General features: G+C 43.6%; 1 protein-coding gene across 2 annotated transcripts; it reads left to right on the forward strand.

Moving 5' to 3' along the window:
- The first annotated feature begins 11,793 nt into the window (after window positions 1-11,793).
- Window positions 11,794-15,107, forward strand: LOC123139950 (ubiquitin carboxyl-terminal hydrolase 2). Of its 2 annotated transcripts, none has more exons than XM_044559666.1 (6): window positions 11,794-11,980; window positions 12,185-12,266; window positions 12,905-12,951; window positions 13,719-13,765; window positions 13,846-13,948; window positions 14,028-15,107. In XM_044559666.1, exons 2-6 carry the CDS (start codon window positions 12,236-12,238, stop codon window positions 14,817-14,819), a joined length of 1,020 nt encoding a protein of 339 aa, XP_044415601.1. In that variant the 5' UTR covers window positions 11,794-11,980; window positions 12,185-12,235; the 3' UTR covers window positions 14,820-15,107. The 2 variants fall into 2 exon arrangements, with proteins under 2 accessions (XP_044415601.1, XP_044415600.1); XM_044559665.1 differs by having other exon boundaries at window positions 11,826-11,975; window positions 12,181-12,266.
- Window positions 15,108-17,167: the final 2,060 nt, after the last annotated feature.

Below are 17,167 nucleotides of genomic sequence, written 5' to 3' on the forward strand. Positions count from 1 at the left end.
GGCATGTCCAACACGAAGATTCTTGCCAACGAGGAATCTCTTCCACCCAACCGAGTTTAAGTGTGTGCGATCGTCTGTGTCCATGCGGTAAGTACAGGTGGTGACGGAGCCCCTTGCGGTAAGGCGTAGTCCAGCTGAGCCTTCTTCATCAGGCTCGATACCACAACTCACAAATAGGTTCTTTGGCATTTCTGAATAAGAAAAACATATCAATTAATAAATAGCCTCACACATACTCCTGCAAATATATTTCTATTAAGTCTAGATTTCTACACTATCAAAAGACACAGTACTATGCATTTGTACTAATTAATCATGAATTCTACTAATAAGTATATATGGATTATCTACACTATTAATAGTTCCTTGGATTCTACACTAATAAGCATATGATCAGACTCTACACTAAAGCATATCAACGACTAGATTCCACATAACATATCATTGGACTCTACACTAATCATATCATCGGATAATTTGCATTTCTAAGTATAACATACCATATCATATCGATCGACCATGGTACTTGTCAGGCGGGTCACGAATGGCACCCCGACAAAGTCAGCACGTGGTGGAATTATGTCCCATAGGTTGCACACCTCCTCCTCGCTCAGCCTCATTCTTTGAGCTACGATGGCTTCATGAAGTGGGTTTTCATCATCTTCATCGAGTGGGTCCTCATTATCTTCATCATCTTCTTCATCTGCATCATCTTCGTCATCTTCATCATCTTCGTCATTTTCATCATCTTCCACCAGGTTGAGATAAATGACAGCCAGCTTGGGTCTTTTTGCTCTGAAGGAGAAGCTGATCAACTCACCACCAGTAAGACGCATGTGGGCGAGGAAACGGGCCCATCCATCTCCTCCAATCTACGACATATTGAGTCCTTTCTCGACCTCCATAGTGTACGGCCCCCAGGAGCCTCAAATGTCATAGTGTCTCCTATCAGCTTGTTGAATGTCAACCTCACATTGCATGGGACGGTCTGTGTAAGAAAAGAAAAATGACACAATGCAGTAATGCCAACACTAAAAATAAAATAGTTGTTACACATTTCATCTAATTTCTTACCGCCGCATGACGAAAACTCGGCTGGAAGTAGATGCCAAACAGCTTGCCAGATGCAAGGCTGCTGGCGCACCTTGACTTGCACAGTCGACATAGTGGTGGTGGTGGTGGCGCCATTTTCCTAAAGCAATATGAGCAAAGGATTAATGATTCACTTCACAGGAAAGAAAAACAGTAGCATGTGATATTTTCCTAAAGCAATATGAGCAAAGGATTAATGATTCACTTCACAGGAAAGAAAAATAGTAGCATAGTGGTGGTGGCCCATTTTATGGACATATTAGATGACAAGGTACCACATACCAAAGCATTTCAGTGGCACCTATTGCCGAAAAAATAACAATAAAATGGTTCATACTAAATCAACTAAATCAACTAGCATACTAAATCCACTAGCATACTAAATCAACTAAATCAAAATGTTCTAAATCAACTAAATCAACTAGCCTACTAAATCAACTAAATCAACTAGCCTACTAAATCAACTAAATCAAAATGTTCTAAATCAACTAAATTAACTAGCCTACTAAATCAACTAAATCAAAATGTTGCATATCAACTAAATCAGAATGTTGCATATGAACTAGCCTACTAAATCAAAATGTAGCAGGGAGGAGGGAGAAGGAGGGGCGAATCGAGGAGGGAGAAGAGAGTAGGATGGAGGAGGAAGGCAGAGCGGGGAGGGGCTGGCCAGCGGCGAGTGGAGGGAGAATGGAGGAGGAAGGCGGAGCAAGGAGGGGCCGGCCAGCGGCGAGTGGAGGGAGAATGGAGGGGGAAGGCGGAGAGAAGAGGGGTCGGCCAGCGGCGAGTGGAGGAAGGACGGAGGAGGAGGCCGGTATCAAGTCCAGCGAAGAGGATGAGGTGACGGTGGTGCAGATCGGAGGAGGGGCGACGGGGGAGGACTGGGGGCGCGGGGGTTGAGGGGGAAAGATCGAGGGTGTGTGTGAGTGTGATCTGGATCGGATAGGTGAGTGGGGGGAGATGGAATGGCTTAGCAGTAGCGTGCTATAGCAAAACGCGCTACTGCTAAACGACATATTAGTAGCGCCTTTGGCCGAGAACGCGCTACTGCTATGTTAGACATAGACATAAAAAATACATTGATCATCAATTGTCTTTTTGTATACAATCTGATTTGTTAATAGGAATCCTTGACGGTTGGTTTAAGAACAGGCGAGGATTCCTATTGCAGCCACAGATCCTACACATAGAGTTCAATGAAGACCAAGTGCTTGTGAAAGTTGTAGAAGTAACATATTTAAGGTGGTACAAACTCTCTTCATGGAGCGAGGTGGGACTAAATTTTTGTAGTAACCTCAGTAGTAGCGATTATTGCGTAAATGTGCTGCTGCTAGGATCCATAGCAGCAGCGCGCTTTGTATTAATGCGCTGCTGCTATAATTGGCCTCGCGGCGGCGTCGTGGGAATTTTAGCAGTAGCGCGTCCTAGAGTGTGCGCGCTACTGATAAACTTGTACCAGCAGCGAGTTTTGATAGCGAGCGCTACTGCTCGTAGCAGCAGCGCCTGATTTTAAAGCGCGCTGCTGGTAAGATTCTGTGTATAGGCTTTTTCCTAGTAGTGAATATCCCCTCAAGTTCTATCAACCATCGATACAACTCTACGCACGCTTGGCGTTCGCTTTACCTAGAACAAGTATGAAACTAGAAGTACTTTGTAGGTGTGATAAGATAGGTTTGCAAGATAATAAAGAGCACGTAAATAAAAACTAGGGGCTGTTTAGCTAAAGAAGCAATAAAGTAAATATAGCGAGTGTGGAAAAGTGGTGGTAGGAGTTGTGAAATTGTCCTTAAGCAATTGACTATGTTACTAGACCGGTAATCACTATTGCAATTCTATTTGAGGGAGAGGCATAAGCTAACATACCTTCTTTTCTTGGATCATATGTACTTATGATTGGAACTCTAGCAAGCATCCGCAACAACTAAAGATTCATTAAGGTAAAACCCAACCATAGCATTAAAGTATCAAGTCCCCTTTATCCCATACGCAACAATCTACTTACTCGGGTTTGTGTTTCAGTCACTCACGTAACCCACTATAAGCGAATCATGAACGCATTGCAACACCCTACAGCGGGAATCCCTCACGCTTGCCTGACACGGAGGGCACCATAGGACAGCATCAATAATAAAACATGCAACTCAAACCAATCATAGGAATTCATCAATCACCGATAGGACAATAGAAATCTACTCAGACATCATAGGATGGCAACACATCATTGGAAAATAATATGAAGCATAAAGCAGCATGTTCAAGTAGAGGGTACAGCGGGATGCGGGAGAGTGGACCGCTGGATATAGAAGGGGGGAGGTGATGGAGATGTTGGTGAAGATGACGGCGGTGTTGGTGAAGATCGTAGTGATGATGATGGCCCCTGGCAGCGCTCCGGCGCCACCAGAAGCAAGGGGGAGAGAGGCCCCCTTCTTCTTCTTCTTCCTTGACCTCCTCCCTAGGTGGGAGAAGGGTTTCCCCTCTGGTCCTTGGCTCCCATGGCTTGGGAGGGGCGAGAGCCACTCCGAGATTGGATCTATCTCTCTGTTTCTGCGTTTTCTGTTTCTGCCCCTTCACCGTTTCCTTTATATCTGGAGATCCGTAACTCCGATTGGGGTGAATCTTTCGCCCAGATTTTTCTTGTAAAATTAGCTTTATTGTGGCAAAAGAAGAGCGACAACCGCCTTACGGGTGGCCCACGAGAGTCCAGGGCGTGCCCAGGGGGGAGGGCGTGCCCCCCCTGTCTCGTGGTCACCTCGGACACCGTTTCGCGTTGATTCTTCCTCCGAAAAATCCCAAATATTCCAAAATAGTTCTCTGTCCGTTTTTATCCCATTTGGAGTCCGTTTGATATTGGTTTTCTGCAAAACATAAAACATGTAACAAACAGGAACTGGCACTGGGCACTGGATCAATATGTTAGTCCCAAAAATAGTATAAAAAGTTGCCAAAAGTATATATGAAAGTTCAAGAATATTGGCATGGAACAATCAAAAATTATAGATACGACGAAGACGTATCAGCATCCCTAAGCTTAATTCCTGGTCGTCCTCGAGTAGGTAAATGCTAAAAAAAGATAATTTTTGATGTGGAATGGTACCTAGCATAATCTTGATCATATGTCTAATCATGGGATGAATATTAAAACACAAGTGATTCAAAGCAATAATCTATCATTTGACATAAGAACAATAATACTTCAAGCATACCAATAAAGCAATCATGTCCTTTCAAAACAACAAGGCCAAAGCAAGCTTATCCCTACAAAATCATATAGTTTGGCCATGCTTCATTTTCGTCACACAAAAATGCTCCCATCATGCACAACCCCGATGACGAGCCGAGCAATTGGTTCATACTTTTTAATGCACTTCAGCTTTTTCAACCCTCACGCAATACATGAGCGCAAGCCATGGATATAGCATTGTAGGTGGAATTGAATATAATGATGGAGGTTATGTGGAGAAGACAAAAAGGGAGAAAGTCTCACATCGACGCGACTAATCAACGGGCTATGGAGATGCCCATCAATTGATGTCAATGTGAGGAGTAGGGATTGCCATGCAACAGATGCACTAAGAGCTATAAATGTATGAAAGCTCAACAAAAGAAACTAAGTGGGTGTGCATCCAACTTGCTTGCTCATGAAGACCTAGGGCATTTGAGGAAGCCCATTGTTGGAATATACAAGCCAAGTTCTATAATTAAAAATTCCCACTAGTATATGAAAGTGACAACATAAGAGACTCTCTATATGAAGAACATGGTGCTACTTTGAAGCACAAGTGTGGAAAAAGGATAGTAACATTGCCCCTTTTCTTTTTTCTTTTTTCTTTTTTTCTTTTTTTTTCTTTCGGTGGGCTTCTTTGGCCCCCTTTTTTATTTAGGCTTCTTTGGCCTTTTCTTTTTTTTCTTTTTTTTCATGGGGCAATGTTCTATAATGATGATCATCACACTTTTATTTACTTATAACTCGATATTACAACTCGATACTAGAACAAAGATATGACTCTATATGAATGCTTCCGGCGGTGTACCAGGATGTGCAATGATCTAGCGTAGCAATGACATCAAAAAACAGACAAGCCATGAAAACATCATGGTAGCTATCTTACGATCATGCAAAGAAATATGACAATAAATGTTCAAGTCATGTATATGATGATGATGGAAGTTTCATGGCAATATATCTCGAAATATGGCTATGGAAATGCCATAATAGGTAGGTATGGTGGCTGTTTTGAGGAAGATATAAGGAGGCTTATGTGTGATAGAGCGTATCGTATCACAGGGTTTGGATGCACTGGCAAAGTTCTCTCAAGGTGAGAAAAGGCAATGCATGGTACCGAAGAGGCTAGCAATGATGGAAAGGTAAAAGTGCGTATAATCCATGGACTCACATTAGTCATAAAAAACTCATATACTTATTGCAAAAGTTTATTAGCCCTCGAAGCAAAGTACTACTACACATGCCCCTAGGGGGATAGATTGGTAGGAAAAGACCATCGCTCGTCCCCGACTGCCACTCATAAGGAAGACAATCAAAGAAACACCCCATGCTTCAAATTTGTCACACAACGGTTACCATACGTGCATGCTACGGGACTTGCAAACCTCAACACAAGTGTGTCTACAATCCACAACCACCCACTATCATGACTCTAATATCACCATCTTTATATCGCAAAACTATTGCAAGGAATCAAACATATCATATTCAGCGATCTACAAGTTTACGTAAGATTTTATGACTAACCATGTGAATGACCAATTCCTGTCATCTCTTTAAATAGATATAAGTGAAGCAGGAGAGTTTAATTCTTTCTACAAAAGATATTCCCACGCTCTAACAAATATAAGTGAAGAAAAAGAGCATTCTACAAATGGCGGTTTTCTATGCGAAGAGAAACAGGCAATCCAGACTTCAAATGATATAAGTGAAGCACATGAAGCATTCTATAAAGCCATACTCAAAATATTTAAGTGAAGTGCAATGAGCATTCTATAAATCAACCAAGGACTATCTCATACCAGCATGGTGCATAAAAGAAAAATGAAAACTAAATGCAAAAGATGCTCCAAGACTTGCACATAATGCATAAACGAAACGAATACGAAAACATACTGATACTTGTTGAAAAAAGAGGGGATGCCTTCCGGGGCATCCCCAAGCTTAGACGCTTGAGTCTCCTTGAATATTTACTTGGGGTGCCTCGTCCCCAAGCTTGAGCTCTTGCCTCTCTTCCTTTTTCTCATATCGAGACCTCCTCGTTTAGACACTTCATCCATACAAAACTTCAACAGAAAACTTGGTAAGATCCGTTAGTATAATAAAGCAAATCACCACTCTAAGTACTGTATCAAATCAATTCATATTTTGTTTTTGCATTGTGTGTACTGTAACATAACTTTTTCATGGCTTAATCCACTAATATAAAATGATAGATTCATGAAAATAAGGAAACTATGCATCAAAAACAGAATCTGTCAAAAACAGAACAGTCTGTAGCAATCTGAACATTCACCATACTTATGGTACCCAAAAATTCTACCAAAATTAGGAAAAATAAACAAGTTGTACAGCAAGACAGTGCAAAAGGAATCAGACCACTTGACGTTCCAGTTAAAAATGTAAAATCGCGCACTACAGCCAAAGTTTCTGTCCTGCACTGTACAAACCAACAAGCATTGTAAACATCCTAAAGGCAAACCTTAGCACATTATTTTTATAATACAATGGAATTGTACAAGGGGATAATTATTTTTGATGAAAAGTTTCTGTAATCAAGATTCACAAAGTTTCCGTAAGCATGAACAAAGCTCAAGGAGCTCTCCCACTTCAACAATGCTTGTCTTTCTCACTTTCACTTTCCTTTTTTGAAAAGTTTTAGGTTCCCCTTTTTTTTAAACTATATGAAAGCACACAACAGAAATAAATGACTCTCTAAAACTTCCGGGTTGTCTCCCTGGCAGCGCTTTTTTTAAAGCCATTAAGCTAGGCATATATTGCTCAAGTAATGAATCCACCCGGATCCCAAGATATATCAAAGCCAATTTTAATTAACAATGATTTGTGATTTAGTAGTGAGCACAAAGTAACATATATCATTCAACAACGAAGTCTAACTCTCTTCCTATGCATCGGCATGTCATAAAAAAACAATTCATGCACACAATGTAAAGGCCAATGCATAGTATAAACAGTTTCTTGCAATTCTATCGTATTGGAAACATAGAGAGGTGGAGATAAAGTTCCTCTCTCATAATAATTGCAAGTAGGAGCAGCAAGCACATGCATATTATGTTCATCAAAATCATGATGTGCAATGGTAAAAGGCAACCCATCAATATAATCCTTAATAAGCACAAACTTCTCTGATATAGTGTAGTAGGGAGAATCCAGAAATATAATAGGACTATCATGCGTGGGTGCAATAGCAACAATTTCATGTTTAACATAAGGAACTATAGCAAGTTCATCTCCATAAGCATAATTCATATTGGCATCTTGGCCACAAGCATAGCAAGCATCATCAAAAAGGGATATTTCAAACAAATTCAAGGGATCATAGCAATCATCATAGCAATCATCCTTCGGTAAGCACGAAGGGTAATTAAACAATGTATGAGTTGAAGAGTTACTCTCATTAGAAGGTGGGCACGGGTGATCAATCCTCTCTTCCTTCTTTTGTTCTTCGCTCTCCTCATCATCTTTTTCATCCAATGAGCTCACAGTTTCATCAATTTCTTCTTCCATAGCTTTCTGCAAAATATTAGTCTCTTCTTGGACAGCGGAGACTTTCTCAATAAATGTATTAATATAGTAATTGTATTCATAATTTTCATAGCAATATCTAAGTATAGCAAGATTTTCTGGTCTATAAACTGAATCATCAAAATTGTCAAACGCCTTAAACATAGATTCAATCCCATAAGCACCCATAAAAGCAACAAATTCTTCTATTTGTTCCACATCATAGTAATCATATCTACCATTAGCATAAGAAGCTAAGGCTTCATTATCATTGAATTTGCATGAAAAGGGAAGGTGTGGAGCCTTCATCCTAGAGCAACAAGTATAATCATGCATCACACATAGTTGACGAGCATACCAACGCAACATAATAAATTGATCCCATAATAGTTTCCCTTTTTGTGTCGAGCGATAATCCCTAAAGTATTCACATTGATCCAACGTGTCTCCCATTATAAAGTTGAATGGGGTTTTCTCAGGATTATCAAAGTAGTACATAATATCTTTCACATAATGAGAATCGGGGTTTTAGGAGTTATCCCATCTACATGAGTAGCAAGTACACCTAATTTTTTTTGGTATTTTGTGTTCCATATCCATAACTAAAGATAGAGAACAACTTAGAACAGCAAATAAAAATTACTTAGTGATAAAGCAAACAAGCAAACACGAGAATATTCACCCCACGCTATGACTCCCCGGCAACGGCGCCAGAAAAAGGTCTTGATAACCCACAAGTGTAGGGCATCACAACAGTTTTTGATAAGTAAGAGTGTCGAACCCAACGAGGAGCTAAAGGTAGAATAAATATTCCCTCAAGTTCTATCAACCACCGATACAACTCTACGCACGCTTGGCGTTCGCTTTACCTAGAACAAGTATGAAACTAGAAGTACTTTATAGGTGTGATAAGATAGGTTTGCAAGATAATAAAGAGCACGTATATAAAAGCTAGGGGCTGTTTAGCTAAAGAAGCAATAAAGTAAAATATAGCGAGTGTGGAAAAGTGGTGGTAGGAGTTGTGAAATTGTCCCTAAGAAATTGACTATGTTACTAGACCGGCAATCACTATTGCAATTCTATTTAAGGGAAAGGCATAAGCTAACATACTTTCTCTTCTTGGATCATATGCACTTATGATTGGAACTCTAGCAAGCATCCACAACTACTAAAGATTCATTAAGGTAAAACTCAACCATAGCGTTAAAGTATCAAGTCCCCTTTATCCCATACGCAACAATCTACTTACTCGGGTTTGTGTTTCAGTCACTCACGCAACCCACTATAAGCGAATCATGAACGCATTGCAACACCCTACAGTGGGAATCCCTCACGCTTGCATGACACGGAGGGCACCATAGGACAGCACCAATAATAAAACATGCAACTCAAACCAATCATAGCAATTCATCAATCACCGATAGGACAATAGAAATCTACCCAGACATCATAGGATGGCAACACATCATTGGAAAATAATATGAAGCATAAAGCACCATGTTCAATTAGAGGGTACAGCGGGATGCGGGAGAGTGGATCGCTGAATATAGAAGGGGGAAGGTGATGGAGATGTTGGTGAAGATGACGACGGTGTTGGTGAAGATCGCGGTGATGATGACGGCCCCCGGCAGCGCTCCGGCGCCACCGGAAGCAAGGGGGAGAGAGGCCCACTTCTTCTTCTTATTCCTTGACCTCCTCCCTAGGTGGGAGAAGGGTTTCCCCTCTAGTCCTTGGCTCCCATGGCTTGGGAGGGGCGAGAGCCACTCCGAGATTGGATCTATCTCTCTGTTTCTGCGTTCTCTATTTCTGCCCCTTCACCATTTCCTTTATATCTGGAGATCCGTAACTCCGATTAGGGTGAATCTTTCGCCCAGATTTTTCTTGTAAAATTAGCTTTCTTGCGGCAAAAGAAGAGCGGCAACCGCCTTACGGGTGGCCCACGAGAGTCCAGGGCGCGCCCAGGGGGGGAGGGCGCGCCCCCCTGTCTCGTGGCCACCTCGGACACCGTTTCGCGTTAATTCTTCCTCCGGAAAATCCCAAATATTCCAAAATAATTCTCCGTCCGTTTTTATCCCGTTTGGACTCCGTTTGATATTGGTTTTCTGTGAAACATAAAACATGCAACAAACAGGAATTGGCACTGGGCACTGGATCAATATGTTAGTCCCAAAAATAGTATAAAAAGTTGCCAAAAGTATATGAAAGTTGTAGAATATTGGCATGGAACAATAAAAAATTATAGATACGACGGAGACGTATCATCCGTCTGCCCGTCTGATGCGGTGGCGCGGCCACGCCCGTGGCTGGCCTGGCCGGGGTTTGGTCCTGCTCAGATCCTGACCACCCTTCGTATTCGACGGCGCCTCCTCCGAGCAGCGGTGGCGGCCTCTGCGCATGTTTGGTCATGGTCGTCTTTCTTGGCAGTCGGTCAAAGCTTTGCGGTGAATCCCCGTCGACATCACTCCAGTCCCGGCGGCCACGAACCTGCATTCTCCAGTGTTCTTGGCCTGTCGGTGCTATGCTGGTGTGGATTTTCGGCCTCGACACTCCGGTAGCTGCGTCCCTTCCAGCTACTTTGGCTTGTCGGTGTTTTAGCGGCCACATCTCTTGCAGTCAGGATTTGCGTCTCCTTTCGCTTCCTGGCTTGCTAGCAGCGTCGACCACCACCATCCCTGCGCATCAGCTCTCTGCCCGCTGCCTTCCCGACCCCGTCCACCCCACACGCCATGCCGGCTCCAAAGCTCGCGTTTTTCAACGGTGGCAGGTGCAACCCCACCTTGCCCCCTTCTGTGGCGGCGGTCGTCTGGCGTGCTGACTTCTTCATCTTCGGATCCTCATCTGGCGGCAATGGGATTGCTCGAGCTAAGGCCAGGCGAAATCCTTGCTCAGCTTGACGTGCTGGCCGCGGCGGCACTTGTGGGTGTCTTTTCCCTTCCTGAAGGCGATGCCATGGCCTTTATCTGTGCCCCTCTTCGAGTATCGGGGGAAACCCTAGATCCGGTTCTCTGGATCGGATAGCGGCGGCGTAACGATGTCGTTCCCCTTCTTGAAGGCGCTATCTTGCTAACTCGTGGCGTCCCCGGTGTTGGATTTGAAGATGTTTGACGTCTTGTTAGTTTGGCTTGCCTCCCTAGTTCTAGGCTTGGTGGGTTTAGTTGTGTATTTTTCCTATTCGGGTTGAGCATCCCTTGTCTCTCTGCTCTGGGTTCATGCTCATGCCTTCTTGCATTCATGTCATGTTTTGTAACTCTCCTCTGTACTCAATTCTCTTTCTTCTATCAATAAAATGATACGCAAGCTTTGCGTATTCGCGAAAAAAAACCATATGCATACCCATCAGGTATCCTCTACCTAATGGGTATCCAGTGGGTACATGTATAACATTTAAAATTTTAAAAGGCAGAGAAATGAGTTTAAAATTCCAGTAATGATAGGCGACCAGTATAGCACCGACGCAACCTCCTCTGGTGGGTGGCCTCCTGGAGGCATCAAGGGGTGATGAGCAATGGTTGGTGGAAGCCCAGCACAATGAGAGGCAACTGTGGGAATTGTGGATTGCTAGATTGAAAGTTGGACGTGAGTCTAGTGAAGATGAGTCAAGATTTCATCGTTTTGAGAAGTCACATAGAACGTATGAGGAGGGGCGAGCAGGTGATTGTGGGCCTATGAGCTATGATCATTTTAGAGAGTACGGGATTCAGGGTTGGCCATAGCAGTAGGATGTTGACCCCACATATTATAGGAGTTATTTTCTTTTTCTTTTTTTGCTTTTTCTGGGTATTCATTGGGTAACCCGTGGGCATAATTTCATACCCATGCCTTATCTATATATTTTTTGTTTTTTGTAAAACACCCCATCTGAATTATTTTTGTATATCATCTTTTGTGCCTTGGTCCCACAGGTCAGGTTTTCCTCCCGGTCGGTCGGTCGGCCTGGCTCGACCGGATCAGCTCGATCGACCCACGCATCCACCCCCTTCTTCAAGCCTCCCCCGCCCCTCCCCCTCTGCTACCTAGGTCTCGTCTCGTCAGCACGCCCGCGCCGCCGCCCCCTCCCGTCGCCACCGCCGGAGACTGACGGAACTCCTCGCTCGCCCTCTCCACAGCCCCCGGCGCGCGCGGAGGCCCGTCTCCCCCCAGGTACGGCAGCCCTGACCTAGCCCGCTCGGACCGGCAGATCAGTCGAATCTGAGCCCCCGTTTCCTCTCGCCGATTCAGTTGCTCCAGCAGCGGATTCTAGCTCGCCCTCCCCGAGGTTTCGGGGGGCGCTTCGTCCGTGGCGTCCGACGCGCCGTACAGTGTCGTCTGAGTAGTGGGTACTGACAGCGCTGCTTGTGTTGCCAGGCAGGTTCGCCTCTCTCGCTCGCTGCCGCGCCGTCGGAGGATCCCGCGAGGATGTCGTGGTGCACCATCGAATCCGATCCCGGTAAGCGAGCAATCTCCTACCGTTTACCCTGGTTTTCTTACCTAGATTAGCTGTATGTGCTCGGATTACATGCTTCGCTAGCTCTGGGTTACCCCATCAGTGCAGAGTGCTGTGTTTACTTATTGGATTGGATGGCCTGCTTTTCGGATTTGATTAATCTGGCGGTGCAGGCAATGCGCTTTTAGTACATGCTGCACTTGTGAGAATCAGAGTAGTGGACTAGTAAATTTGTGTGTTCGACAGCTTATGCTATCTGTTCGCGTCGCATTGGTGTGAAAGCCTGCTCCTCTTTTTTTTTCATCACAAATTCATAACTTCACCTGAATTCGGTTCGGCTAGGCATCCTTGATTCCTCACCTCCCACTGTACATAACTAGTTGTGAAGAAAGCCCCGAGTCATTTGTGCTGCTCAGCAGCAGAAAATTATATTTCTTGCGGGGAATAATCAAGTGCTGAAGTGTAAATAAAACACCCACCATGCTAGTTTGAGTAAACCACTGGTTATACCATAGGGAGCTCTGTATCTTGTTAGTCTGTTGCCTTCGTTCTTTGTTCAGACTAACAGTTGATTGCAATCTTCTTGTCATTGTTTTGAACATCGGATATGAATATTTTTGACCAGAGCCTATGCTTCGTAGGTGTTTTCACCGAGTTGATTCAGGAGATGCAAGTAAAAGGTGTACAGGTTAGCTTCCAGGGGTCATTGTTTTCCTTGTCTGAACGTAATTTAGCTATGAAACCTGTCATCAGTTAGTTTTGGTATGTAGTCATGCAATGCTGTAAGATACTTGGTTGGAATTGCTTGTTGAGCTGTGCAGTCTAAGAGTCTTCTGAACTGGTTTGGCTTATGTTTTAAAGAATTTTATTTTATGATAACCTGATTGAATCTGCAGCGAGGAACTACCTCTACAGCTCTGTAGTATGTCTGTATGAGTATACATTAGTCAAGGCTTATGGTGAACTCGTACTGCTATACTAGTTGTGATGACATGGACCTGAATTTAAAGAACAAATCCTTTATGAATAGATGCACTTGAGTTTAAAAATAACAGTAACTTTCTAGGATAAGAGAACCTTTTGAAGAAAATATCGTGGGCCAGTCAAATGGCTTTGGATATAATGTGAAGACATAATAATCCTGACAGTTGTTGGGTTTTATATATGCCTGTATGCCACTGTTAAACCAATGCAAACTTAAGGCGTCTTCACTGAAGCTTTTTTCTACACCTGCTAATCTATTTCCGTGCATTCATGTTATGATAATGTTCATATGAGGCTATGGTTCTATTTTTAGTTTGAGTATGCATGTAGCATTAGGGGATTTTATGATTTTTATGGATAGCATTGTATCTGAGGTTTCCAGTTATATTTGAAACAGGCTCCTACAAGCTATGCCTTTTTTGGGGTGTAGCTGTTTGCCGTCTCTTACATTGTGATGCTATTATTAAACAGGTGGAGGAGCTTTACTCTCTCGATGTGGACTCTCTTAGTCAACTACAGTGAGGATCTTTGTTGTTAGTGTCATTAATCTCTTCTCTCTGGATGTCCTTAACATATTTTTTACTTCTACTTCTCATAGGCCAGTATATGGGTTAATTTTTCTCTTCAAGTGGATGCCTGGAGGAAATGATGAACGGCCTGTTGTCAGCGACCCAAACCCAAACCTGTTCTTTGCTCGCCAGGTTAATTTCGTTTTGTTCCTGAAGCTGCCTATGTTTATTATTTAGCATTCAGTACTTGGTCTAAGTCATCAATGTTCAGGTGATCACGAATGCATGTGCCACTCAAGCTATCCTCTCAATCCTCATGAACCGCCCAGAAATCGACATAGGTCCAGAGCTATCAAACCTGAAGGAGTTCACAGGGGCTTTCGCGCCTGACATGAAGGGCCTGGCTATCAACAACAGCGACTCCATCCGGGCTGCCCACAACAGCTTCGCAAGGCCAGAGCCATTCGTCTCCGATGAGCAGAAAGCCGCCACCAAGGACGACGAGGTCTACCACTTCATAAGCTACATACCATTCGAGGGCGTCCTGTACGAGCTGGACGGGCTGAAGGAAGGGCCGATCAGCCTGGGGCAGTACACGGGCGGGCCCCAGGACCTCGGGTGGCTGCAGATGGTGCAGCCAGTGATCCAGGAGAGGATCGAGCGCTACTCACAGAGCGAGATCAGGTTCAACCTCATGGCCATCATAAAGAACAGGAAGGACGTGTACACTGCCGAGCTGAAGGAGCTGGAGAAGAAGAGGGAGCAGATCCTGCAGGAGCTGAGCAACGAGGCCACAGCCGCTGCAGAAAAGGAGCCCCTGAACGGCGCGCTGGCGGAGGTGGCGTTGGCGGTGGAGGCCGTGGGCGAGAAGATCGCGATGGAGGAGGACAAGTTCAGGAAGTGGAAGACGGAGAACGTCCGGAGGAAGCACAACTACATCCCGTTCCTGTTCAACCTCCTCAAGGCGCTGGCGGAGAAGAAGCAGCTGACGCCGCTCGTCGAGAAGGCCAGGCAGCAGAAGGCCCCCGCCGCCGCCGGCGCCGCCGGCGCCAGCACGAGCTGAACCTCCTCGTCATCTTTTGAGGCTGCATCATGTTATCAGACACTCCTACATACAGTACCTAGTTGGCGGCTTAGAGATGTTGCTGCTGCTGAGGCTATAAACCATTTTCTGCTGAAATCTTGTTTTGCGTTGCGGTGTGCTGGATTATCGATGTTATTGCTGGTTAGAGCTGTAGAAGGGGTCTATTTAATCTTGAATTAAATGAGGGTGTGGTAGGTACTCTGTCTGAAGGATAATGGTGTTGCCTGGGTATGGATAACAGAGTATGATATTCTCCCAACTCTTGCATCTTTGCTGTATCAATGACATGTGGGACCACGTGCCATGGTGATGTTAGCTATGTGCCAGGAAGCTTGTAGTGTTATACCTTCCCCATTCCTGGGGTTGTGACTTGTGGTGTTAGCTTAAATTCAGGGAACAATGTGAGCGAGGTCTGCGAATTCAGTGACCGACAATGCATTTTACTCCAAACAGAAGACGAGGGTAAGACCTCGTGTTCTCCTGTGAGTTCATAGAATAGAGGTGGATGCTCAAGTTTCTCAGTCCATTCTTATTATTTGTAAGGAAATAGAAGGAGCAAATATCTTCCATACCATGCTTTATAAGCAGGTAGGCCGTCTCTTTAAAAATAACTAGATGATTAATCTAAAAAAACTAGATGTTGCCTCACATATTATTACGAGCATCAGTAGCAGCATATTTTAACATGAATATTTAAATAAATTAACCTAAAATGATAATGCCCACACGTGTGGCACTTATCAACATGACCCGGACGCAGTCGATGCCGTTCGATTCATTTGCACGAATATTGCAGCAGCTGCCATCTGGGTCGAGAGTCATGTAAGCACCTAGGGTCGTGTCGGCGTTATCATTTAGTGCCACACGTGGGCACTCCTTTTTTGAACGGACACACGACGCTCGCCCGAACGTGTGGGTGAAACAGCTCTTCGCCCGCACGACGCTCGCCTGAACGTGTGGGTGAAACTGCTCTTCGCCCACACGATGCTCGCACGGTGATAGATGACAACTACAGTTGTACATATGTGGCAATTAATTAATCACATATGGCAACTATGGTTGACCATACATAAGAACTATGGTTTGACCACACGTCGCAACTCCAATTAGTTACACAGGGTAACTATATTTAATGATACATGAGAACTAAAGTTAATCACACATGGCAACTATAATTAATTACACATGACAACTAATGTTAATTACATATGTTCACGCTCACTATGTGGGGCTGAGCAGTTGCCACACAGGGTCGTGTGGGCCGTCGTAGCTGCGCCCGAACATGTGGGCGGTTTTAGTGTTCGCCCACATAGAGTCTTGTGGGCTGGCTCCTGGGTACGACCGGACGAGTTGTGTGGCCGGGTGTCTATTGTGCCACACGCCTGGCAATTATCGGCGTCCAAAATTAATAGTATGAGAACTAAGATTTAAAGTATATATCATTTATTGCACTTGATTATATATTGTTCTAAAATATAGAACAAAAGCAGTGCCAATTAAAAAAGTATATAAGCAGTATAATAAATTCTAAAAAAACAATAGCGCAACAGAATGGAACGATGTACGTTTGCATGCTGAGGTGACATGTTGCATGTTGATAAAAATAGTTTCAGTGTGAATCATTTATTTAGATATTTAGTTATATAGGATTAAACAGCCACATGTCGGCACCAGATAAATATAATTTTTTGGCACATCGGTATTTACATTTGTTTACATGCAGGAAAATATTTTTTTCAACATGACGGTTGTTCGAACAAAGAATTTCCTTGTATGGTCATTCGCACGGCCGCACGTCCTTCGGAGTTTTCTCGGAACTCCGGCTTGAAGAACCCCTCAACATCCTCCTAATCATTTTCTTTTCTCTGAAAAATTTCTGAATCTATCAAAACTACTTTGAACCGTATAAATTCAATGTTCAAGCTCATATACATGGTCACCAACAGTAGCAAAGTTTGCAAAACATAAAGCACTAGAACAATAACTATTTGGACCATCAGAGGAGTCACATACCAAGGAGCGATTCCTCAAAACAATTTCGAAAACGAAGCTCCGAGCAAGGAGATCAAAAATTGCATGAAAATAAGCAAGAACACGGGCTAATTTCATTCAAATCATGCAAATTATAGTCCAAAACAAAAGCAAAAGTGTATGAAAAAGTAGATATGTTTGGACAAATCATAAATACACAAACTTTATGTATTTATTGGTTCTATTATGACTATCTGAAACCTTAAACATAAATAAACTGGGTCCGCTAACAAAAGGATGTAGTTGATAGGCGGAGAAAAAAGGCTTTAGTTGAGAGGGTCCTTATTGTACAACTC

This window comes from Triticum aestivum, chromosome 6B (genome assembly GCF_018294505.1).
Source record: "Triticum aestivum cultivar Chinese Spring chromosome 6B, IWGSC CS RefSeq v2.1, whole genome shotgun sequence".
Taxonomy (NCBI): Eukaryota; Viridiplantae; Streptophyta; class Magnoliopsida; order Poales; family Poaceae; genus Triticum; species Triticum aestivum.

Excerpts from the sequence above, each read along its gene's own strand:
- LOC123139950 (XM_044559666.1), top strand. The coding sequence starts at position 12,236 with ATGTCGTGGTGCACCATCGAATCCGATCCCG. Across the intron at positions 12,267-12,904 it reads CACCATCGAATCCGATCCCG|GTGTTTTCACCGAGTTGATT; the intron begins GTAAGCGAGCAA and ends TATGCTTCGTAG. Across the intron at positions 13,766-13,845 it reads GACTCTCTTAGTCAACTACA|GCCAGTATATGGGTTAATTT; the intron begins GTGAGGATCTTT and ends TACTTCTCATAG.